Raw genomic sequence first — 27,169 nt, forward strand, 5'->3', positions numbered from 1 at the left:
TATCGCATTTTAAAATTGACAGGGTTTGCCAAAAAACAGGTGCAATACAAGACTTTTAGCATGAGTATAGTTTAGCTATTCAGAGGTGGTTTTCAGAAAAGGGGTTTCTTGGTCCCAGTCTAGTGTTTTTCGTTTCCAAAAATGTGGTATGATGACAGTACTGCAAGGCTTGATAGATTTTCGCACATTGCTTTGAAACTAACACTGGTTTTGCAGAACTTATGCAGTTTCTTTAGATTTGCTTTATTTGATGGTGAGATATATCCTCTTGACCCGATTTCAAAAGGGTGAACAGACACATCCCTAGTTGTTATATCTGTGATAAAATGTTCATACTTGTTTATCTTTAGAGCGTTGGCATTTTTAAAAGTTGTTTCCAATGGGACAGTAAGCTCCTAATATCCATCTTTTCCTCCATTCTATCGATAATTACTAGATCTGGTACATATAGTACATATAATAGTACATATATTATATAGTACATTATAAAGTAAATATATAGTACATATTCTTTTTAACTATAATGATAATAATAATAATAACATTCAATCTATACTGATGGCTGGATTGTTTGTAATTGGAACCAATAAGCATGAAAAGGGCAGCACCTATAGTACCTAAGTATTTTTTGGTAACTCCCATTAAAGGTGGTTACGTAATAAAAGTTGACATTAACATCGGTTAAAAATAGAATAGTTATAAAGTGTGAATAAACAAAGGCTTTAAGATTCCTCCCTGGCCATCAAAATGTATAATAATGGAGAAGAATTTTATTTGATAAATTAACGCTGGTGCAAAAATATCTCCACATTAATTTCGAATGCACTATACAGGCAGAAGTAATCAATTTCCCGTGTTCCCGAAAAATGAAAGAGGTTAAAAGATAAATCCGCAATAGCGTCTATTAAGAGAAAATACTTGAAAATGCTTGATTCTCATTTCTTAGTTTTATTCTGGTCACTCGATTGCAGTTAAGATATCATAATATGTTCTATCTTTATAAGACGCCAGTGCATGTAACAATTTAGAATATTAATTCCAATTTCGAGAATTTTTGACAAAAAAGTGAAAACGATATTTACAAACAAGTAATCGTTCTCATCAACTCTTCTCTACAGTGCGACTGATCGAGAATGCCGCGAATTAATCATGTTTTAGTGAACTCTGTGAAATTACTTGAGGTCTCTGATCTTAACAAACTAAGTGTTTAACTTACTTCTTTATAGACGACATGGAGGGAAGTATAGCAGCATTTTTTCGCAGCACTCACTTTAAATCCCATTTGTTTTGCAACACCCTGTTATTTGGATTTGTTTCCCACGTGGGTGTAAATATTTTGATATTTATTTGATATTATTCTAAAAATGGATGTCATGACGTAAGCATTTATCCCTACAAAATCATATTTGCTGAGTTCAGAGTACACTTTCTCAATCTCAATTTTCCGGGGTTGTATTATTCGCGTAACTAATTTTGATGTTAGCAATCGTAAATTCTTACTTTTTATTTGTAATTTAACTAAATAATATTCAGTTTTGCCGTGTCAGTACAATTGTAATAATTTATGGGGGCTGGATGATTTTGTTTAGAAGTACATTATTTATATATTAATAATGCAATATTTAAAATTCCTACCTACTAAATCAGCCTACACTTTTTGTAAAAAAAATTAGTTCTTAAAAAACATAACATCAAGAATAACCATAATATTTCTTCTTTTTCTTAAGTTTGATAAAGGACCTAGAGAAGTTTATTTACTATTTAATTTCTTATTACAAAAAAAAATTCTACGAAGTTTGGTTCAGTACCTAACCTTGATTGAAAGGTTACACAAATGTGCATTCTTTAAGCACCCGCAATTGTACTTATTTTTGCAGTCCGGTCTTCCAAGAGGAATTTTTAGCAAGTAATTCATTTTCAAAATGATCATATTTCAATTTTGTTCCCTCGTTAGAAGTAAGTTTTAGACATATTGGAATCAATTTGAGAGAATTTAAAAAATGGGCAAAAAAGGTCGAATTTAGATTAAAGTAAAGTTTTGTTTCACTCATATTTCATAAGGTATAAATAATATATTTGTGATAGAATACATTTAATAATAAGAATAAGAATAAGAAACCCGGTCAATATTGACCTGGTCCGAAACGGTCAAAATTGACCGAGCGGTCAATTTTGACCTGGTACGAGCCGGACAAAATTGGCCAGGCTCTGTATCTCCACAACCCTTCATTGAAAAAAATTGAAACTTTAGATCTACTCTATGGACAATATAATGAGTTAACCCTGTGAATTTCAGCAAGATCAGAAAGAATTTTTTGTCTCGTCACTAATGGGTTAATAATCTTTCAATAATCAATATATTTCTACAGAGTTCATTTAATAGTTTGCATATTTGTATAGAGCCTCTTTAATGATTAATAGATTTCTACAAAGTCCCTTAATAATTAATATATTTGTATAGAGTCCCTCAATACATTTGAATAGAGTCTCTATAATAATCAATATATTTGTATGGAGTCACTTTAATAATCAATATATTTGTATAAAGTCCCTTTAATAATCAATATATTTGTATAGAGTCCCTTTAATAATCAATATATTTGTATAAAGTCCCTTTAATAATCAATTTATTTGTATAAAGTCCCTTTAATGATCAATATATTTGTGTAGAGCCCCTTTAATACTTCACATATTTGTATAGAGTCCCTTTAATAATCAATATATTTTTATTAGAGTCGCTTGAATCATCAGAATATTTGTAAAGAGTCCCTTTAATAATCAATATATTGTATAGAGTCCCTTTAATATAAAATATATTTGTATAGAGTCCCTTTAATAATCAATATATTTGTATAGAGTCCCTTTAATAGCTCGCATATTTGTATAGAGTCCCTTTAATAATTAATATATTTCTCCAGCCTGATCTTGAAGCTGCCTAAAACAAGATGTATTTCCTGATTTTCAAGTTCTAGAACTGCTTACAATCCAACTTTTCTCCACGCATTATATATATATATAATATATATTTCATATTTATAATATTACTTTTTATTTTCAATCTTTCGGGTCATTTAATCTTCAGATATAAAATGCAAAAAAACAAAGACAGAAAAATTGAATTTGAGGAAACTTTACGTAAACTTTTAAATGACCTTAATAGAAAGTTATATTTACCCTTCCGAGAAAAAACCGAAATGTCGCTTTTGATTAATAATTTAAACGCAGAGACGACTTATTTGGAAATATTTACAAAGGAATTGAGTCTTGCCACAAACTCTGATTTTCTAATCCCCCCCTGGATCCCTTGTCAGCCCCTTCTGACCCCTGGATCCTATTTCCACCCCTTGTATCGGAAATTTGTATTTTAACTTCCATGAAAATAGTTGTAAATTTAGAAAAACCATGAAAAATGCGTTGATATCCGATATTTTGTACTTGACCCCTGACGAATGATGTTTGGTTCACCTTTTACAAATTTACCGAATTATTCTTTAAGAAATAAAAATTAGATACAGTGATTCCTAAAACTCTCTAAGAAAATTAATGTAAAAATTGTTTTATAGCGTTTTACAAAATACTTTGTTTCTTCAAATCTCAATTGTAACGTTCTTTATAAATCGACTCTTTAAAGATATTCAGATTATAAAATAAACATATTTTTTAAATGTATGAATTTACATTATTTATACAGTTGACTTACTATGTATCACAAAAGTCTGATATAAAACTTGATTTATATGCGGGCTTTGCATCGATTAGTGTAGTGTAGTGTAGTGTAGTGTAGTGTAGTGTAGTGTAGTGTAGTGTAGTGTAGTGTAGTGTAGTGTAGTGTAGTGTAGTGTAGTGTAGTGTAGTGTAGTGTAGTGTAGTGTAGTGTAGTGTAGTGTAGTGTAGTGTAGTAAATGAAACTGCCTATTTATTGAATCATTTAATCCTATTTTTTCATGTTGACATGTTTAAGTGTTAAAAACATTTTAAAATGAGTTATGAGTCTCAAATCCATCTGCACAGAAAATATATACAATGATATAATTAAATTAATAATATTATATAGATATATATAAGGAAAAATGTTGTGTAAAAATTACTTAGTAAACTGTCCCACCCATAAAACCGGTTTGGAATGCACATTTGACAGTCTCTGTTGAAAAAAAAGAATTTAATTGCAAAATTTAAAAAATGTCTACAATAAAAACATTACACTGCCTGGAGCGCCTCATATTTGACTGGCATAATTACGTGTTTCGGCTTTGTCCAGAATACTTTTATTGCAAAAAATTTATATTTTGCATTTTAAACAATTTTTATTGTTCATCTCAATACTTAATGTGTAAGATAAAGGTCGGATTTTTTGAGAGAACATCATAGACAAAGATAGACACTTAGCCATCTCATCTCAGGAAACCTGGAGTCCAAGAGGAATTGAGGTTTATACAGTACACATACATACTGTAGGGTGTGCAGGGGTTTGTTTTAAACTTCGATTTTGACATATATTTAGATCATATATTTAGATCATATATTTAGATGATATATTTAGATCATATATTTAGATGATATATTTAGATGATATATTTAGAGATCATATATTTAGATCATATATTTAAATGATATATTTAGATCATATATTTAGATGATATATTTAGATGATATATTTAGATGATATATTTAGATCATATATTTAGATCATATATTTAGATCATATATTTAGATGATATATTTAGATCATATATTTAGATGATATATTTAGATGATATATTTAGATCATATATTTAGATGATATATTTAGATCATATATTTAGATCATATATTTAGATGATATATTTAGATGATATATTTAGATCATATATTTAGATCATATATTTAGATCATATATTTAGATCATATATTTAGATGATATATTTAGATCATATATTTAGTAGACAATTTGCCAGCGTACACATCAATACTAAATGATCTGAGAAATAGATTGAAATTTTTCCCCTAAAATGTAAACAAAGGAAGCATTGGAAAAATAACTTCTTTTTAAGAATACGTAAACTAACAACCCCAATTTTTCTCTACTAATAATAATCTGTGGAGCCCGAGCACATACAAAACATATTCCAACAAAACAGTTCACAAAAAATCACAAAATATATCAAACGACAACAACATTTCAATAAAGCATATAAAACACAAATATATCAAATACAAATTTTTTTAGGAATCAAAGCCATTCAAATTCTCTGATTTTATATTTTCACATTAGAACTAAACATTTTATATTTTTCTTTAAATAATATTTTTCTAAAATGGTTTATTAACTGAAAATTAGTTTTCGAGATGGTTTGCATTGTGATCTGTTTTGTATTGGATATGTTATGATTTTCATATGTTCTGTGTTTTGATATGTTTTGTTTTGAGATGATTTGCATTGTGATCTGTTTTGTATTGGATATGTTATGATTTTCATATGTTCTGTATTTTGATATGTTTTGTTTTGAGATGTTTCATTGATATGTTTTTTGTGATGATTTGTTTTGTATATGTGTGCTTAATTTTTTTGGGGTTGATTTAATTTAACGAAAATGATTATGATCTCTGTATATCGTGAGCTTTACAGGCGCATTTTTTTACATGGGCGGCAACTCGGCATCTTAAATTTGTTTTAATCATTATAAAATGATCAATTTCAAATTCTTTAAGAAACAAGGAATTCTACAAAAGCAATTCATCAAGTTATTCAGATCTCGTATTACGAAATCAAAAATAGTTCAGGTACCACCAAGGTTATAATGCAAGGAAAATTATTTCAGAGGTGTACGCATCGTTTGTACTGCAGTGTACTGTCTCTAAGCAGTAATGTAAACACAAGACGGATGTAGAAGCCTGAAATGGGATCCATCTTTTACATAAAAAATCAATGAAATATTCTTGACATAGGAAACTATTATGTAATTTATCAAAATTATTAAAATTTAATGCTTTTAACCTCCTCGGATACTAAACGAACACTGCATGATGCATCTATTCTTGTTTACAAATTCCGCCCAGAGAGAACTTTCAATATATCCGCAGAGTATACGCAACTGCAATTAACTTTCCTTGCATTATAACCTTGGGTACCACCATATTGGAAATAGTTCAGGGTCCGCATATATTGGAAATAGTTTTATAGGGCCCACTGCATAAATTGGAAAAAGGGTCCCACCATTTTGAAAATAGTTCAGTCCCTCCAGATTGGAAATATTTCAGAGCCCATCACATTGGAAATATTTCAGAGCCCATCACATTGGAAATATTTCAGGGCCCACCATATTGGAAATAGTTCAGAACCCACCGTATTGGAAATAGTTCAGAACCCACCATATTGGAAATAGTTCAGAACCCACCATATTGGAAATAGTTCAGAACCCACCATATTGGAAATATTTCAGGGCCCACCATATTGGAAATAGTTCAGAACCCACCATATTGGAAATATTTCAGGTCCCACCATATTGAAAATAATTCAGAACCCACCATATTGGAAATAGTTCAGAACCCACCATATTGGAAATAGTTCAGAACCCACCATTTTGGAAATATTTCAGGGCCCACCATATTGGAAATAGTTCTGAACCCACCATATTGGAAATAGTTCAGAACCCACCATATTGGAAATAGTTCAGAACCCACCATATTGGAAATAGTTCAGAACCCACCATATTGGAAATAGTTCAGAATCCACCATATTGGAAATAGTTCAGAACCCACCATATTGGAAATAGTTCAGAACCCACCATATTGGAAATAGTTTAGCAGTCAGCACCCACCAAATTAGAAATGGTTAAGAGCATACAATGGTGGGATAGTTCAGGGCTCCCCATATTAAATATGATTTAGGGTCCTCCATGTACTGGAAATAGCTACGGTCGACCCATATGGAAAACTAATGACCTATTTGTATCATAATTATTTTATCTTAAAAATCCCCGAGAAATTGCTTAAATGTGAAGTTTAAGTTTCGTAAATTTTCTAATGCACAAATATTGCGTAAATAATATATTCCTGTCAATCATCCTTTGTGCTAAAGGGTGTCCCACGTAACATGGCAGTTAAGAGACTGTTTTTCGACCTATGAAATAATTGGTTAATTCCTAATTGTACAGTATAAAGCTTCTTTAAATAATTATTACTAAATACACTTCTTCTGGCAATTCCAAAATGTAATCTGCTTTTTTTACACTTTCAAGTTTGGTTTTTTTCTATTCATTCAATTGAAATCCGATTCAAACTCTTTCTAATTTTAAACATGACATCACACATTTTTTCAAACCGCGCCATGGACAAAGACAATTTTGTGTTTATTGTTTTAAGAATTATTTTTACAAAATAGGTTGACGCTGATATGCCGCAAATCATTTCAAAGACGTCCCTTTACTTTCACGTTTCTTGATAAAATAAAAATTCAACCCAGAATGCCGATTTAAACAGTATCTTCATATTACTGATAGGTCAGCTTTGTATGTTGTGACAAGTGAGTGTGACTCATAATTTGGAAGTGCAGTGGTGAAAAAAAAACTTCGTCAGCGGTATTTGAGAGTGATTATTTTGCATCTAAAAACTTTACATATCTTTTAGTTTCTACACAATAAAAGAGATTAAAAACGGTCAAAAAAAAATTATAATTTTTAAGAAATCAACAAGTTTCTCAGTTTAAAGTTTGAAGAACACAATTTTGAATTGGTATGAATTTTTTTAATTAAATAACCTATTAAAAGTCTTTTAAGAGAATCAAAAATGCAAGAAACCAAAAAAACCGCGAAATCAAAAAAATTATTTTAAATGTTAAAATGGCTGAAAACGGTACAAACCAAAATATGATAGAAATTGACAAGGGAAAAAAATTCTGACGTTGAAAAGAATGACAAAAATAGTCTGAGCCCAAGCATCAGATTAATGATAATACAGAAGTTGCGTCACAAGAAACCTCAATGCGTCTAAAGGCTAAATTATGTAGAGAATATTTAAGGTTAGAGTTCATAGTACAATTAACTCATTTATGCCCTAATCATAAAATTACATATCTAATCATTTTTCATATAAGCTTTTGTCATCACAACATAGATTTTTTTGCTAAACCATCTATAGTCTTAAACTAACATTTTAGCTTCCATTCCATGAAACCTTAATATCAACCAGAAAATTAAAAAAATTTGATAAGAAGTTTAAACGTGTTTAAAAAACGATTTAGTAACGATAAAGCGAGAAATGCTGTACATACAGTAGGACCTAAAAAATATTGGAATCGGAAGACGAAATTTATTAATGTTGATTAAGCAAATAATTTTGCCAGTAGCTTGAAAATCAAATTATAGACTCCACAATTGCTCTGTTTTAAGTTCATTGGACTTTATAAAATCATAATTGAGTTTCACAGACGTCTTCCTATTTCAAAGTTTTATGATGTCCAGGGCCATTAATTTTTTTTCGCATCCTGAACCCTTAAAAAATGTTTATTGACTTAGGGATTGAAGTATGAATCTGAGTACTGGGTAGAGAAAAAATCTGTTTAATCCCACATCACGAGATTTTCCCTAGAAGGGGCTGCAGTTCATTTGGTGTACTGTCGAGTTTAGCATTATCTGTATGTGTACTGTACAGCTCGCTTGAAATGTACCTGACTAGAACATGAACTAGATATTTGTTTTAAACTTTTCTTGATTTAATACATAACTGTTTCAGCTTAGCATTGATGTACATTGTACAAATTGAATAGCGTGCATATTTTCGTTATTTTATATAACAGTGTACAATAAAGTATGCAGTGTACAGTTTAGACTATTACTACTTACTTGCAAGTAGTAGTACAACTGAGCTATATTAGGATCCATCTTAAGTCTATATACTAAGTAAGTCCCAATAAACAAAAGCTTTATGTCAATTCTTCCGAAATGCTGGATTTTTATCGAAACTATACAGGGACAAGATTTGATAAATTAAACCAATTCTCTTCATGTTCGAGAGTAGGGATTTTACTTAATCCGTGGAGTTAAACTTTTTCTAATTGTTCATAAAATTTGGTCCCTGATAAGCTTAAACCATAGAGAATAGAATATATAGAGAGGAATTAAAAGAATCTCTCGGTATGAATTTTTTCAGTCCCTTTCAGCCTGAAAGGGAGTTCAAAGTGTACAAATCATGTAAATGTTCACAAATTATATGCAGTAGAGTACATTAATACAGTATGTTCCCTAGACTATTCATTTCAATTTCGAAATTTTTAAAGCTGTTAAATAAACTTTATAATGAATTAGGTAAATAAAAACATCATTTGATTTATAGTTTTAACGGAAAATCATCGTTTTCAAGTGGAAGGCATAGAGTCTATGTGAAATGATCATTGGTCAATTATAAAACCAGCCTATTTCATAATTTGGTTTTCTTTTAACAATAATTTTAGATTTTCTATAAAATGATATTCCAGGGCCCAAAAGGTTATATAGCATAAATATGTGAAGTACACCTGCAGTATGGAAACAGTACAACAAAATGGCCGTTTTACACTTTTTTCTAGTAAATTCCTCTCTATATAGTCTATTCTCTATGGCTATAACAAAATTAATGTTTTAATTTAAAATGTTATCTCTGATTTGACATTTTTAAAGAAAAGACAGATTTTCAAAAAATATATTTTTCTCAGTGACTGGCATTCTCTGTACTTCTGCTTCTTCAAAAAGTTTAAAAGTTTTTTAAAAGTTTTGTTTTCTAAACAGCTTTAAAACAATTTGGAATAAAGCTATAAAACTACTGAATTGAATAAAAGTAAATGATACAGAATATTTTTCTAAACTTGTAATATGACCAAAATTTTTCAAAAAGTACTTATAAGTTTGTCAAATGAGCCGGGTATAATAATCAGATTTAAGCTGTAAAAATCATCCTTTCCCACTTTATAAATGGAGGATTAGTTATAATCCTTCATTCATATTCCAACACACAATAAAATCAGCGGAGGCCGAATTTAAAGAATTTAAGCCGCGGCTTAAATTTAAGACGCGGCTTAAATATGGTTAGTTCCACTAAAAATTGTATTCAATGTTTCAATAAATAAGCCGGCGCTCAATTGAAACCGGTTTTCGGTGAATTTAAGACTCAGCTCAAATTCATTAAATTCGGACCTTGAATTGACAATTGTTCATGTTTATTGGGACTCACTGTGTAAAGATTCACTCTATAATTTGAAAAGTCTCACATTTTCTTTATTAGAAACTATATATTTGTTTATGACACTTGAATTCACTATTCAAGTTTTGTGTTGAGCAACACTCGATAATCTTGCTAGATTTTCAGGTCTAGGAGCGACAAGGAGGAAAGACGAAGTGGAAATGAGAATAGAATCAGAAGTGAAATATGGTAAGCTCAAATATTATAGGCCGCCAGGTCTGTTAGGGTGACACAAAACAAATATTTCGTTATAAATTTACGGGATTCAAAGTTTGGTCCTAAAAATGCAGAACAGAACAATCGTGGAAAAACTATTTTTTTAAAACAACAACGAAAATACTATTTTTTTTAAACCACCCATTAATCTGTATTCTTTAGCGGTTATTAGTTCCCGTGATTCAATTCCTTACGCAGTCATTCAATACATACGACGCAGTAGTCAAGTTAGAAAAGACGCATTTATATTTATTTCTCCATATACTGCCTTTATACGGGCTTTATAACCACCCAAACCTGATCAAATCAAACTTAGAATTCAGAACCTCACTCCGTAGTACGTATACACCACACATATATTATATTAATCATACAATTATTTAAACTTAAACCTAGAGATGTCTTAGATTGTATCAATTAACGTATGCTAACGTAGTTTGGATACAAGTAAAGAAATCTTTTAGTCTTTGCCGCCAATTTACAAATAGATCTCTAATTGGACTACACGAATTGAATAGACAGATAGATTGATAGATCTTGCCGTCTTTGCTATTTAATTGGCCCTGAGTACTCATTAAGCACGTGAGTGAACCCTGATTGTATCAGAGACTACTGTGCCCGAATTTAATGAATTTAAGCCACGTCTCAAATCCCTCAAAAACCAGTTTTAATTGATTGCCGGCTTGAATCTTGAAACATTTGATACAATTTTAAGTGGAACCAACCATATTTAAGCCGCGGCTTAAATTTAAACCGCCGCTCAAATTCTTTAAATTCTGCCACTAGTTTCATGACTGGATCTCAGAAATATTTCTGGAATTTACTTGATTTTTTGAAAATATAAATTTTAGAAATCATATATATTCATTCACAGTAATTCAATTTATACCGGGATTCCCAATCAACCCTGGCAATAATTGAAAACATTAGCTTTGTTACCTATACATATATTATGCATAAATTAAATACACACCAATAAGCAAAATTCTTTTAGATTAGAAAAAGAAAAAAATTGACTTTTATGTCGTTGTCAAAATCCTAAAAAGTTGAAAGTTTTGTTTTTTCCGTATTCAATCATAACTTTTAATCAAAAATTATTATCAACCATTTTTTTATTTTGACAGTTGGTGTGTTGATATGATTGGTTGATTTGTTAATTGGTTGTTTGGTTGTTTGGTTGACTGGTTAATCGGTTAATTGGTTAATTGGTTGACTGGTTAATTGGTTAGTTGGTGTAATTGGTTGATTGGTTGACTGGTTATTTGGTTGATTGGTGTCCAATTAATATAGTTTGGCTGCCTACCTCTAGGGAGAGGCGGAGCCTAATTGTGCCACGTTTTTCTACGATTATTTATCAAACTTTGTCTCAAATCTGTCACCTTTGTCTCAAATCTGTCACCTTTGTCTCAAATCTGTCACCTTTGTCTCAAATCTGTCACCTTTCGAAACAGATCAAAATTTCAAGAAAAAAATACATTACAAATGTCAAACAGTTAACAAAATTTATGAAAGGAAAAAATTAGGAGTTGATTATAAATCAGAAAGTAAAGGAATTGAGTTTTTGTCACAAACTCTGATTTTCTAATCCTTATATCTTTGCAACCCGATATCGTACAGATATTTCAAACAATGTTAGATCAAATAATCAAAGTTTGAAATATCAAAGGTTTACACCATTCAAAAGGTTGAAAATCTATGGGGATTAGAACGTTTGAGTTTGTGGCAAAGACTTAATTCCTTTGTTGTAGGTCGGTCGCATTGGAAAAACAGTGTTTTAATAACTAGGCGTATGTTTGGAAGGAAAAGAAAAGATTATGGTTTGGAAGAAAAAGTATTATTGGCGCTTGTATCCCCCTCCCCTCCCTAGACCCAGCATGCAGTCTTGTTATATTGATGTTTGTTTGTTGATTCCTCTCTGCTCTCCTTCTCATGTTTATCTTTACGCAATAAATATGCACTAATTCAGGTGAGAGATAAGAAACACTTCTTTCTAAATATTTAATCGTCTTTTTACATTTATGTATTTTCTAATTAAGTTTAATGGGTTTTTTTAAATAATAGATGTTCTATAATAAATAGTTAATTGTACTTTTTAGCTTTTTTATATAACAAGATCTATTCTTCTATCTAACTATCTAGCTATCTATGTAAATATATAGATAGTATCAATTTATCAATTTAAATATTTAATTAGTATTTCCGACGCTCGCTTAAATGGAGTTTTCATGGCATAAAATGAATCGTTAATAGATTTTAATGTTAGTACAATAAAGGATCTAAAGAATATGTGTCTGTGAAACTGGACAGAAATTATACCAGATCAGAGTATGTCTGGCAAACGTGAATCTCCTACCTGATGCGGGGGTTGAACACCTTGATGAAGGTGCTGAACTCCTTGATGAAGGGGTTGAACACCTTGATGAAGGGGCTGTACACCTTGATGAAGGGGCTGTACACCAAAATCCCTATCAGGACCTCTTAGTGGCGGAGCAGTAAACGAATTTTCTCTGAAATCAATAAAGCTGAATATAAAACTATAGAATGCGGGAAATTTAAGTTGTAGCTTAAAAGTTCTGAATAATAATGAGTTGCTACTTAAATATTAACCGGGCGTTCTAAATTTAACCCTGAAGGAAAATTTGAATTTCCCGCGGAAAATATGAACCAATCAGAATTACGGAGATTACGGATCGACAGAGATTTCAATTTCTTCACAAAATTGCATTATTGCAGTACGAAAACTGAAAAGTAAAAAATATATTTTTTATTAGATACGTACACGATGTATTTATTTATTCCAGATTACGGAAAAGAGATTTATAAATTCAAATCGACAGATTAAATTATTTTCAGGCATGGAAATATTGCAAAAATGAATGCGGATATTTTCGGGCTTAAAATTCAGGTTTAAATTAAGTCAGAAGTGGCATTTTAGCTGAAACTTAACATTTGTTGTAACTTTTCGTTCTTTAGTTTTAGGCTCTGAGCATACAATTATTGGAACTTTTGAATTGTTAATTCTTTTATGATTCAATGGATCAAAATAAGTCGGAAAAAATATCTTAATCATAAGAAAACACAAATCTGTTTTCGGCCACTGAAAGATCGCAGAAATACAAGTCAGCTGATTAAAACAGTTCCGCTCTACATTGTTAAAGTATAAGAGTTCAAAGTCAAAAACACTGAAGTACGCCAAAAATATGCTTGAACCATACTGTAAACTGTACAGCGTACAACACTTATCTAAGAGCAAACCATAGATCAACGTACAGAGTGTGGGTGGCTGAGGACTTTCGCTTTTTTAAAACATCTCAAAATAAACCTGCTTACTAATATAAGTATAAATGAGTATTGAGAATGCTAAACACTTTTCGTTTTCAATATTCAAGGCACGTATACTAAACACAATTAGTAAACTATTTAAACATTTATACAAAAAGAACAGAAACTCTTTAGGGGTAAACAGTAACCCTACCCACCTTTCTTCCACACATACCAATTGATAAAACACAATTTATTTTCAAGATTGAAAAATAGAAATTTCTATGTGTCAGAATTAACAATTAATAATTTACAACTTTGTATTTAGGCAGAAATCAAATGAAACGCTGAAAACGCACGTATAGTCGTTGTTTTTAAATCGTAATCGTTTGTAGAAATCATTTAGATTGTCAAGCACAATAGATGGCAACGTAGAATTTGTACACTCTCAGTGAAACTATATTCTTACGTCACAAGTGTCAACAGTTTTATGTGTCCGACAAAATTATTACTAACAGTGATAATAAAGTGAAATGAGTGCAATTTTGTGTTCTTTTTTTCTGTTTTTACACTGCTTTATTTAATCTTGGGAACATACAAACAAATGGGAGAAAATGTTGTTTTCCTTATTATATTTGACACTTGTGACGTCATGTATTATTGGTCCATTTCTCTGTTGCCACCTATGGTACATTATTTGGTAGAAATTATAGCCAAAGGAGCCGAGGAAACGGGGACGAGAGACAGTTATGGTTTGCAATTCGTAATATTCTTAGGCAAAACTTTTTCTAGAATAAAATCTTACAATTTCGTATCAGTTACAAAAAAGAATTATGTTTTTCAACATTTTCTACTGTTTTTACACTGTAAATTTTCCTTTTTCAATCTCTAAGGGGGGGGCGGGGACGCGAGACCCCCCTTTCTCAGTGTATTGTACAAATTGGATGAGGTTGTGCAATGTAAACTGTACAGTGTCCTGCAACAAACAAACCGAAAACTAGCTTCCTAATCCTGTCGGTGAAATCTGTGACTGAAAGATATTATGGAGTAGAAGAAGATTTAAGTGTTAATCTTCTATTTAAACAGCCAAGGACTCAACACACTTCAGTGCACTGTTTTCAATTTTACATAAATGTGAAGAGTTTGAATTATTGAATTACATATTTCAAGAATTTTACTAATACAACCAAATATCTTACTAATACAACCAAATATTTTACTAATACAACCAAATATTCTAAAGTAAACTGTGTTCTTTCCTTCTCAACAACCTGCCCCCCCCCCTTGCTTTCTAGCCTTAATTCCAAAGAATTTTTTTTAATTCCACTCCTAAACCCCACTCCCTTCTAGCATCTTCCTTTTCAACTCCGCCCACCCCTTATTTTTCCTCAATCTNTTCTAGAGTTGTAATCCCAGTATTGTTTAAAGTCCCAAACACATGGTGACTAATGAACTTGTAAAACTATATAACTCGGAACAAAAATGTAAAATGTTTTCTACAGGAAGAAAAAATTTGCTATTATTTATCGATTGAATATCTTTCATAACTTACTTTAGTAATATTAAGGGTGTTGTGTCTTTTATTGTAAAATTTCAAAAAAAATAAGGACAGAATTTTTAACATTCAAAATTAAACAAATTAAAATACTTGGAATTTTCAATTATTCTAAAATAACATTATCAAGAATAATAGGAAAACTGTAAGTGGTCTAATTTATTTTTTATTTTATAATTTATGTTTTGATAAGTATTGTTGAAACCAAAAGTAATAAAAAATGATAATTTTTCTTAACGTCAGAAAATATACCACAGTCAAAAAAGTTTATAATTATACCTTGAGTATTGATTTTTACATGAAACCCCGCAGCCGAGAGCATTTCCCATCCTGAAATGTTCATTTATAATCTGCAATTATCTATCTTCAGGGCAACAAAAAAAATAAGTGGGTTGGGAAGTGAAACCTAAGATAAAGTTCTGGCGACACTTCAAATTTATCTCGATCTCAATATTTAACAACTATAGACATCTGCATGTAGACAGTATGTATACTTTATACTATAGGATGTATGTAGACTGTATGTAATGTATACTGTATACTGTATACTGTTTACAGGGGAAAAAATTTAAAAAAGGTATTAATATTTTTTCAAAAAAGGGGTTTTTAAGGGGGGGGACCAATGTTGCCAAGGGGGGGGACCAAAAATTTTTTTTTGCGCAAATTGTGCCCCCCCCTAAACAAAAGCCCTCGTACGCCCCTGAAGTCTGTTTAGTGTATATCCTGTAGTGTATACTGTATACTGTATGTATAATATATGGTACAGTGTATATACTGTATACTGTATACTGTATACATTCACATACTGTATACTGTAGACAGTAAGTAGACTGTTACACTGTAGACTGTATACTGTAGACTGTACACTGTAGATTGTATACTGTAGACAGTGTGTAGATTGTAAACTGTTGACAGTATCTGGAGACAGTATGTAGACTGTAAACTATAAACTGCATGGAGACAGTTTACTGTAGACTTTGTGTAGACTGTAAACTGTAGACAGTATGTAGACTGCAGACCGCTATATATAAACCACTAACCTGCTATACTTCTAAATACATAAGGATTAACCCTGACTTCTCTTCCTAAAAATAGAGATATTATCATGAAAAGAATTTAAAAATAACTCAATGAAATTTTTAAACTCTGGTTTTAAAACCTTCCATTGTTAATCTAAATATAAAGAAAAATTTCATCATGTCAAAAGTAGGGATCAGCAATTCAGCATTTTCCTGTGGTTAAATGGAATGAGTCTCATCTGAAGGAGATTAATAATAATAAGTCTAAGGAATTGAGTTTTTGCCACAACTCAAATTCTCTAATCCCTACAACTTTGCAACCTGACGGTGTAAACTTTTGATATTTAAAATTCAGATTATTTTATCCAACAGAATTAATTGTATGATTAGTATGAAATATTTAAGGTATATACACGACATCATGTTGTAAATATAAAGAGGTTAGAGGTTGTGGCAAGAACTCAATTCCGTTGCAAGAGATGAAGAAGGCTCTGTATTTTTAGGAGATTATGTGATGGAGAGATGAAATAAGTCTAGATTTGTGGAAATTAAGTCTCAATTAAAGGAGTTCTTCCTTTTATCCTCATCAACAAATTTTTCTCCGATTTACAAAATCTCAAAATCTAAATTTTAATTTCTGATGAACATTTTTAGATTTCTGTTGCATCCTATGTTTTAATTAATATAAGTACATATTTCTTAAAGAAATGTTGGAATTGGTAAAGAAAATAAGAAAGTACAGAAAAAAGAAAATTCAAAAATTTCGAGTTGAAAAAGAGGAAGTATAAAGAGTTGATCAAGAGAAAGTAAAAGGAGTTGATCAAGAGAAAGTAGAAGGAGTTGATCAAGAGAAAGTAGAATGGATTAAATTAAGAAAGCGGAATTGTTATTATCAGATAGATTAAAGAAATTTAAAACGTTTTAAAAACTAAAGGATACGCATTGCAAACTGCACACTGCATCAATATATATACTTTGCTTGTCTGTCTGTTTGTTTTGTTTGTATGTGTCTAATAAACGTCAAAACGGCTGAACCGATCGGGCCCAAATTTTTTGTTGGACCTTGGTGACCCCAGAGAAGGTTTATGAATGATCAAATTTAGAAAATTTGCCTCTAACAAAATTCAACTGTTGAAAATTTTGAAAATCCACGAAGATGGGAGCGAAGCGTCCTAAAGTAAATTTTATCAGTAAAGAACTTTGGAGTGTGGAGTTCCGGATCTGCTGAAACGAAACCACTGTGCACTGTCTGATTCTCTTGAATATGTATGTGAAAAAGGGAGAGAAAAAAGAAAAAACTGTTGTTAATAATGTCCAAAAAGTTTATTCATAAAACTTTTGGATTTTATATTATATTTGGTTTCTACAGAATATAAAATAGGAACCTTGTTTAAATTTTTACAGTGCAAATAGTGGCGTCACGTGATGTAACAAAATCCAATTTTTTTTAGCTACCTTTATTATGAACTTTAATCTAAGGCATGATGCAGTGTGCACTGTGCAATGAGACAAAACAGATATCCCACATTTTATTGTTAAGACTTTCATAAATTCGTCCAGATGCACATTTTACAGTGCACAGAATACAGATAGATAGATGGTGGGTAGAATAGAGATAGACAGATAATGCACGTAATACCAAAATATAGATAATACACAGAAAACAGATAGATATAGATAATGTAAATAATACAGGTGATGTGTAAATAAAATTTCACAGATAAAGCACAGAATACAGGTAGATAAATTGTGCACATGATACAGATATATAGTTCACATGATACAGATTGAAAGATACTACACAGAATATAAATAGATAGATAATGCACAGATTACAGAAAAGTAGACACGTCACATGATACAGATAGATAGAAAGTAAACAAAATTTAGATAAATAGATTATTTATAAATATAGTTTGATTACTAAAGCACTGAATATGGATTGGATAGATAGACAATACACACACACATATATATATATATATATATTATACCAGTTTTCTCTGCCAAGGGGTCAGCTTTCTATTTTCAGATTTTTGTTTCTATTTTTAGAAGAAATCATATAGATATGTAATTTTTATGCACAACCGGTCATATTTTCAACGGAAAAATAAATTATTAGATTAGATTAGATTAGATATTTTATATGTTGATAGATGATGCACATGATTCAGGTAGATAGACAGTGCTGTAGATTACAGATAAATAGATAATAATATTGCACATATATATTATTCAGATAAAGAGATAGTGCACTTCAGGGTTGGCAGGACCTTCGAGGCAAAAATGTTCCCAATTTGATAAATCGTATGTGTACCTCTTTTTCAAGCTATTGATTATTTAATGGAATCATAATATTTATTGAATAATTGAATCATCAGAACGACGAAAAAAATATTTGTCATGCTTGTTAAATATAAATATAACTAACGATGTAAGTTATATGTGTTTTGGTTTTATTGGTGTTAATACGCGGCACAATGCACATCTTGAATTTGATTTAAAAATCTACAAGTTAATGTGAACGATAAATGTAGAAAGGAATTGAGTCTTTGCAACAAACTCTGATTTTGTAGTCCTTGTATTGTTCAAACCAAATGTCGTAGATACTTCAAACTATGAATTATGTTAGCTCAACTTATCTAAGTTTGAAATATCAAATGTGTACAACATCAGGTCGCTAAGATATTGGAATTCAAAAATTTAAGTTTTTTGCTAAAACTTTATAAGAAACTAGACTTATGTTATAAAATTTTTTCCTATCTAATAATGTTCCTTAATCAATACTCATTAATCAAAATGGTAATATTGTTCATAATTTTAATGCATTTAAGTATAACTAGTAATTTCTTATTGTTCTTAACTTGCTTAATGTTCCTATTATTGTTCCTGTTCCTAACAGTGTGTCCGACCCTAGACCCTAAATCCCTGTCCTAATCCTTTATTTTTGTTCCTATTTTCAGAATAGCTTCTCAACAGCACTAAAGGGAAAGAACAGGAAAAATATCTATCTTAATAAACTATAATGTGTGATAAGTTAAAAATCTAGTTTTTTAGTCTTAAGTCATAAATTTTAACTCTTTTTGAGTCTTTTCAGTCAAAAAAAAATTCACCTGCGGCGCGTCTTTTGGTTCCTAAATCTTGATTTTTTTGTTCCTAAATAAATCTAACACCCCGGCCCCTCACTTAAATCCTTTATCCACCCCTGAGTCCACATCATAGTGATAGTTTATAGATAATGCATAGAATACAAATATATATATTTATAGATAATGCAAAAAATACAGATAGATAAAGATACAAGTGTACAAAATTTATAGATATACCACCAATTAAGCTTTCGATGTATATTGCAGGGATTTGCAGCAATTTTAGTGGCTTTTAGTGGAGAGTGATGAATACAAAGATACAGATACATTTATTATATATGCAGTGCACAGAAATCAGATATATGTGCACAGAATACGGATAGATTATACTGTGGATTCAATATTAATACCTCCTCAACCTTTTCTTTTACTCAAAATCACAGTGTAGAGAGCAAAACGGTATAATAGCTACAACTAAGTAAAAAAGTTTATCTAATCTTATCAGATTTTGTGAACAGCCACACTGTTAATTTAGAATGCTTTGTCACACTGTACTAATGCTACAACGCAACAATTTAACCCAATATAATAAAAATAAACAATTTTAGAAGAACGTTTCCAGGATGTTAATTAGAGAAAATACATGGGGTTTTAAGCTTTACTATTTCACTCATTTTGATCAATTTAAATTTAAAAAGTTACAATGGCGCATGCACTAATCACTATATTCCCACTGTACAGGTACAATGTTGGATTGTACAATGTACGTGTATTGTATTTTAAAGATAAAACTATTAGGGTTAATAAATCTGTGAACTGAATCAAGAAAATAGGCTTGAATTACAACCTTGATGAAAGAGATACCTTGAAAACCTGATAAATTATTATGTCGAGCGTAACAACACTAATCATCAGAATTATCAGAACTTAACTTACGTTTTTTATTATCTGAAACTCTAATTTTTAAGTTTTTATTGGAACTTTCCAGAGGTTTTTTTCCACTGAAATTAGTTTTTCAGTAATATCAATCTCAATTAATGAAAATATAATACTAGGCTTTTTATAGATTTCAACTTTTAACTGTGGCTTTATCTGTGAGCATCTTCTCTTTGTACAATATAAAACAATAACAAAAAAAATTCGCGGATTAAATAATATTTTTTGAAAATATAAAATTGTTAGAGACATATTTTTTGTAATTCTGAGCATCCATCAACCTTCCCTCGGGCCAAAAAAAATTGGACTCGATCGGTTCAGCCAGTTTGCCGTTTATCAGTTACAAAAAATAAAACAAACAAACTTTTTTTGTTCTTGTTTTATATTGCATAAAGTGAAGATGTTCACAGAAAAAAACACAATTAAAATTTTAAATAGAAGATGCGCACGAAGCGCCCAAAAAGCGTAGTCTTTATAAAAGTATGTATTCTTACTATTAACATTAATTTAAGAAGTTTGATTTTAAAGAAGCTGTAATAAGATTTAAAAGTAATCCCAAAATTAAATCTAAAATAATGCACAACCAAGCACTAGCTCTTTTCTCATATGCTCCATATTCCATGGTCCATTTGATCTTTATTTTGACTGTACACAACATTTTCTCTGTAGCCCTAGCTCCTCTAGAGCCCGATATTTGCCTTTACGTCAACTGCTCTTGTCCATAATTATATGTCACTTGCTCTTTCAGAAAATGTCTTACTAACCATTTAATCTATCATATCTGAAGCGCTCAGCTCTAACATATCTCTAGCGCTCGATTCTTACTTAACTGCAACGTACGGCTCAAAGCTATTTTTAGCGCTCGGCTCTTACCTGTCTGCAGCTCTCGATTCTTACATATCTGCAGCGCTCGGCTCTAACCTATCTGCAGCACTCGACTCTAGCATATCTATTTTAGCTTGTTGCGCCTCAAAAGGCCTAACCATAAATGATAGATTAAAACAGAGTGGAAATGAAAATCTGCCAATTTTCTCAAATAGTTTCTATATCATATATCAATTTAGAATATTGTGTTATCTTGATATCGACCATAATCATATGACGTGCATTACTCATAAAGCAGATGACGTCTTGATTGACATACAATTAGTGCACAATGTAAATAACAAAGAAAAGGGAAAAGTACATGGTACTCACCGTCCTTATAGTTTGTGAAGCATGATATTAGTTCTGAATCAGAATTAATTTTAAATTTAATTATTATCATGATTATCATCCATGGTTGTTTTCGTTATTGAAAATAAGATCGATGAACAGAAGATTAAAGATTAGGAAAGATAATATTTTGTTGTATTAAAGTACGTTATATTGAAATCATATTTTGTTGTTTTAAAGTACGTGAGAAAGAAAATCTAAATATTGTCATTCCCTTGAATTTTTGAATAAAAACGTATATTTGTATACACAAATAATATTCAATTACTATTTAAGGTGTAGTCAAAAAATCAAAAATCACAGACTTTTATTAGTTTCTACAAATAAAAGATTTTTTTTTAGGTTTGATAAGAGTTTTCTCCGATCATGGGGCCTTTCAATATTTATTTTTAGACAGAGGAAAATACACCAGAAACTTACATTTTTTGTCTTCAAAAATATCCAAGCCGTTTTTGGGAAGAATATGAACACTGAGTTTGTACTGCAGTACACTTTTAATGTAAACAAAGATATTGAGGTTTCTAGCGATTCTTCCCCAACTGACCCTAATTTTTTTATTTATAAAGGAAAGTTACTTTAAACTTCGCTAACAGTCCCTTTGTTTTCTTTACCATTTAGTTCATCAAATTAAAATTCTGCTGATTATACTTATTGTAAAATTGATACATCAGAACACAAATATTTATCAGAAATTGTATCTAAATAACTTTATCTAAATTTTTTATCAATCGTTAAATTTTAGACACATCAAGGTCATAATGATCATAGCATATCAATAATAAAGGGTTTAAATTCATATATTTGCAGAAATAGATAGAGAGGTAGATATAGATAAAATATACTTAGGTATCTATAAAAATGAATCTAATCTCTGTTTTCAGAAATAGAGAGAGAGGTTGATATAGATAAAATATACTTAGGTATCTATAAAGATGAATAGATAGAGAGGTAGATATATAGATAAAATATACTTAGGTATCTATAAAGATGTATCTAATCTCTGTTTTCAGAAATAGATAGAGAGGTAGATATATAGATAAAATATACTTAGGTATCTATAAAGATAAATCTAATCTCTGTTTTCAGAAATAGATAGAGAGGTAGATATATAGATAAAATATACTTAGGTATCTATAAAGATGAATCTAATCTCTGTTTTCAGAAATAGAGAGAGAGGTAGATATATAGATAAAATATACTTAGGTATCTATAAAGATGAATCTAATCTCTGTTTGTCTATTTGTCCGATAATGACTTCTTAGCTTTTTGAGAATCTAAGTTGAGTTGATCGACTTTTATAGGGAATAATAGCTAAAATCGTAATTTAAGACCAAGCGGGGGTGAACGGCGGGAGTAACTATGAGTACCCTGGGCAACGCTGGGTTCCCAAGCTAGTATACATAATATATGTATGGTATTTAGTACTTACCTTCCATTGGCATAATTTACATAGACAGATATAAAGTAGAAAGAAAGTGAGATAAATTTATAGAAAGATAGAGAGAAGGTAAATAAATGTTAGAAACCTGTTACGTTACAGCAGTATTAAGATCCTGTCTTCATCAACAAACCATATATGTCTAGAAATAGAAGATTTGGTTTCTAAACCAGGGTCCAGGTTTAGTAGGAGCAGGGTTCAGGTTTAGGAGGAGCAGGGTTTAGGCTTAGTTGGAGCAGGATTTAGGTTTAAGAGGGGCAGAGTTCAGGTTTAGGAGGAGCAGGTTTCAGATTCAGCAGGAAAGGATCTCAGATTTTTGAGGAGCAGAGTTTAGGTTTAAGAGGAGCAGAGTCAGGTTTAGTAGGATCAGGGTTCATGTCTAAGAGAAAAAAGGTTCATATTTAATAGGACCATTCATAGCATAAGGTTTAAAGGAGTAGAATTCAGATGTTTTTGAAGAATGGTTAAGGTTTAATGATACGAGTTCAAATTCTAGGTTTTTATGATCAAGTTTTAAGTCAAATACTGTGTAACTTAAGGTTCGGATCTGACTTAAGGAGAAAAATTCCGTTCCATGATTGGTTCAGGTTCAGGTCTGATATATGGATCAAGGTTTAGCTGTTAATGTATGATAAAGGAGCAAGGTTCAGGTTCAGGTCTGAAATAACGATCTAGGTTCAGTTTCAAGTCTGCTATAAGGATTAAGGCTTAGGTTCAGGTCTGATATAATGATCTAGGTTCAGCTTCATGTCTGATATAAGGACCAAGGCTTAGTTTCAGGTCTGTTTTAAGGATCATGGTTCAAGTTCAGGTCTGATATAATGATCAAAGTTCAGGTTCAAGGGTGATAAAAGGATCAAGGTGTAAGTTCAGGTCTGATATAAGGAGCAAGGCTTAGGTTCAGGTCTGATATAAGGATCGAGGTTTAGGTTCATGTTATAAGGGGCAAGGTTTAAGTTCAGGTCTTATGGAGCAAGGTTCAGGTTCAGGTAGGAAACATTGATTAAGGTTCAGTTTCAGGTCCAGTTTTCAACTAGTTTTGACTGATCAAGAGATTACGAGGTCTATATCTTGTAGACCAAACAATTGAAGTATTTTAATAAACTATGAGAAAATAAAATCACCAGGATCCAAAGGTTGCCAAGCTCTCACAAAAAAATTGACAAGAGTTATTCCAATTTCTTCTTAACAATTGAAGCCAAAAACAAGTACTAAAAGTTCTAAAATTCTTATGTCTATGGCTACAAAAAAAAGTTTAAGTGAATACGTGAAACATTATAAATAGTCAATCCAGTCTAGAAAATTTATTGAACTTTTCAGAGCACATAGAATTTATGTGAAATAGGAAAGATATTATTAATTTTGTAAAATTTAGAATTTCATTTAAATGAAAAATCTGGTTTCTCTAAACTTATTAAATCATAATTGAAAGTTTTTCAAGTTCCATGAATACTTAGTGACGTTTGGGATTGAAAAATAAATCCATGAACTTCGCAGATAAACAACTCATGACAAATTTATAATTATAAAAACCTAATCTATATTTTAATTGAAAGCCAAAAGAGAAACGTTTTAAGATAATTTACTGTAAAACTTAAGAACTGAGAATGAGCATTGAGCATATATTAGCATGATTTTACCAAACTTATTGTAAACCTACATGTCCATGTATGGAATTATGAATTGATCAAGTTAGTTTAATAAGAAACAAGTTCACACAAGGTTCACAATACTGTCAGATTTAGACTGAGCACTCAACTCTAGAACTGTAGACTAGAGAGAACTCAGAGGATAAATCCGAGCCAGAGAGAGAGAGAGAGAGAGAGAGACCCCGGTATCTTGTAAATTGTAATGTATATACACAGTAAATACTAATCTCAGCGACACTGTTCTGTTCTATCCGTCATGAACGGGGCTAATTTTCTTTAATTCATATAATTTCTCTTCTCTTGTGTTCTTCCCGGATGTTTTTTTTATAAACATGTGGATGAGTTAGGAGTTGTTCTTCCACCTACGGACCAAGAAACCAAACCAAAAATAAATGATTTAGATAGTTTTCCCATTTTGTACTTTAAACCTCAAAGTATATACAGTCCATACATTTATCTCTTTTTTGCGTCGCTACATTTGGTGACCCCAATGTGATTTTGTTGCTGACAACTACAAATTTTCTCTCACCAATGTACCCAAAATTGGTTTCGACCAAGTCCCTGTTTTTTCCACACCCAGTACCAAAGTAAGGTTTTCAGCAATTTGAGAGTCTATTTCAGTTTATTTCCAGCATTTTCAAGTAGCAATTGACAAGATGATGGAAGAGCCAGGAAGTGACATGATCGAGGCTGCAATCCCTTTGACAACGGTTTTTGTGAAACTTTCATCCTTTTGGACCGATTCTCAAGAGGTCAGGTTTCTCCAAGCAGAGGCCCAGTTTGAAGTCAAGAGGATAACAGCCTCTCACACTAAATTTACCCAATGTGTTTCTTCGTTACCCCAGGATGTGGCTTTTAGACTCCTGGACCTAGTTTGTGCTCCTCCTGCCAAGCCTTATGAAGCGTCAAGGAGACGCCTCATTCAAATGCACTCCCTGAGTGACTTACAGGGATACCAGGCTTTGCAGAGTTTGCCATTGTTATACGACCAACGCTCCTTGCAGTAGATTGACAAATGTTGGTCCTCCTCCCTGAAGACGAGAAGCAAGGATTCTTCTTTAGAGGTTTGTTTATGGACCATCTCCCAGCTGATATCCGGGCACATTTGCTCTCTGAGCCCATCAGTGACCCCCGTGGAATGGCTCTTGGTGCTGACGAGTTGTGGATGGTTCGTGGATGCAGCATCCCTGTACAAGTTTTATCTGAGCAGTGTGAGGATGTGTATGCTTTGCCAGGCAGAAACTCGTCCACAAAATCTAGATATTGTTCACAGGTTCCCAGGTCTACCAATCGTTCCTCAGTTCCTGAAGATGGTAGTAGAGCTAGTTCTTCTGGAGTTTGTTGGTATCACTGCCAATGGGGGGATGAGGCTAGCCAGTGTCGAGCTTGCTGTTCCTGTTCAGGAAACTAGTTAGCAGTGGGGATTTATTAAACTCTATTCCCGCTGATTCTACGGCCTCAAACCTTATATTTGTAAAGAACTCTCTTTCCTCACATAAGTTTCTGGTTGACATTGGAGCCTCTATCTCAGTGTTCCCACACTGTCCTCACCATCCTCATGTTCTTAGTGTGGGTGTTCAGCTGGGAACCGCTGACGGTACCGCTATGAACACTTTTGGTTCCAGCTCATATAGCTCTCCAGTTTGGTCCCTGCCGGTTTGAGTGGTCCTTTCTCCTTGCTGATGTTTCCATGCCCATCCTTGGATCTGGTTTTCTCTGCCATCACCATCTGCTAGTGGATGTAGCTGGTTCCTGCCTTTCAGATGCTTCAACCCTGGAACCAATACCTGCCGCTTCCTCACTTGGTAAACCGGGTAAACATTCAGAACTGTATGCTGCATCAACCAAAGAAGAGTTTAGAGATCTTTTAGCTGAGTATCCAGATGTGATCTATTCTAAGGGGTTTAGCGCTGCTGATACTAAGTATCCGGTTCATCATTCTGTTCCAACTACTCCTGGTCCACCAGTTTTTGCTAAAGCTAGAAGGTTAGACGCCGAGAAGCTCGAATCTGCTGTGAAGGAATTTGCTGCTATGGAAGCTAATCAATTTAATATATCTAAAATGCGAAATAAAAATTTGACAGTTATAATAGGAGCAAACCTTAGATTCTCAGGCTCCGTGGGATATCGTAGTTTTCAGATTGGTTGCATATATTTTTTTAATATAATCTACTTAATACTACAACTTCTACACAAAATTGCAATATGTGAATTTTCGTATAAATTTGATTTTTTATATCTATTTCTCGAGACAGGAACATCAGATAGATGTTTTATATGTATCCTGAGATTCTCAGATTTCATCCTATACCCCCTTTAATTTTTTCCTTTACAGTCCTTTTAATACTCTAAAAAAAGTTCCAACCTCTGTATCACATTTTAAGATATATAAAAATTCCATTAATTACAAGATTCTTTGCATCATGTCTTTTTAAAAGAAAATCGAAGCAAACAAATAGTCTGTGCTATATTTGTTACAATTGCAAAATTTCCTATCACAAATACTGTAGAATGTAAATTAACTCAAATTCGCCAAATATATAAAATTTCTGGATTTTCTTTGATCTTTTTTCTTTTAAGGGGGGGGGGGGCTCAGCACC

General features: G+C 31.7%; 2 protein-coding genes across 7 annotated transcripts in view; one reads left to right on the forward strand and one right to left on the reverse strand.

Moving 5' to 3' along the window:
- LOC111710381 (high affinity cAMP-specific and IBMX-insensitive 3',5'-cyclic phosphodiesterase 8A) overlaps positions 1–24,677 on the reverse strand; it is a 67,150-nt gene extending 42,473 nt beyond the window's left edge. The window contains exons 1-5 of one of the 6 annotated variants that reach the window (XM_023484456.1): positions 24,581–24,677; positions 23,016–23,062; positions 16,264–16,310; positions 15,503–15,553; positions 12,761–12,914 (exon numbers count right to left, since the gene is read on the reverse strand). In XM_023484456.1, the coding sequence (XP_023340224.1) occupies positions 12,761–12,914; positions 15,503–15,552 (204 nt within the window). In that variant the 5' untranslated portion in view covers position 15,553; positions 16,264–16,310; positions 23,016–23,062; positions 24,581–24,677. Of the gene's footprint in view, positions 1–8,819; positions 8,873–10,182; positions 10,357–12,760; positions 12,915–15,502; positions 15,554–16,263; positions 16,311–23,008; positions 23,394–24,580 lie in introns of those variants that run through there. The other 5 variants (XM_023484453.1, XM_023484452.1, XM_023484454.1 and 2 more) reach the window with 5 other exon arrangements.
- A 548-nt stretch (positions 24,678–25,225) lies between these two features.
- Positions 25,226–25,576, forward strand: LOC111710382 (uncharacterized). Its single transcript, XM_023484460.1, has one exon. The coding sequence runs from the start codon at positions 25,226–25,228 to the stop codon at positions 25,574–25,576; it is 351 nt and encodes a 116-aa protein (XP_023340228.1).
- Positions 25,577–27,169: the final 1,593 nt, after the last annotated feature.

This window comes from Eurytemora carolleeae, unplaced genomic scaffold, assembly GCF_000591075.1.
Source record: "Eurytemora carolleeae unplaced genomic scaffold, Eaff_2.0 scaffold787, whole genome shotgun sequence".
Taxonomy (NCBI): domain Eukaryota; kingdom Metazoa; phylum Arthropoda; class Copepoda; order Calanoida; family Temoridae; genus Eurytemora; species Eurytemora carolleeae.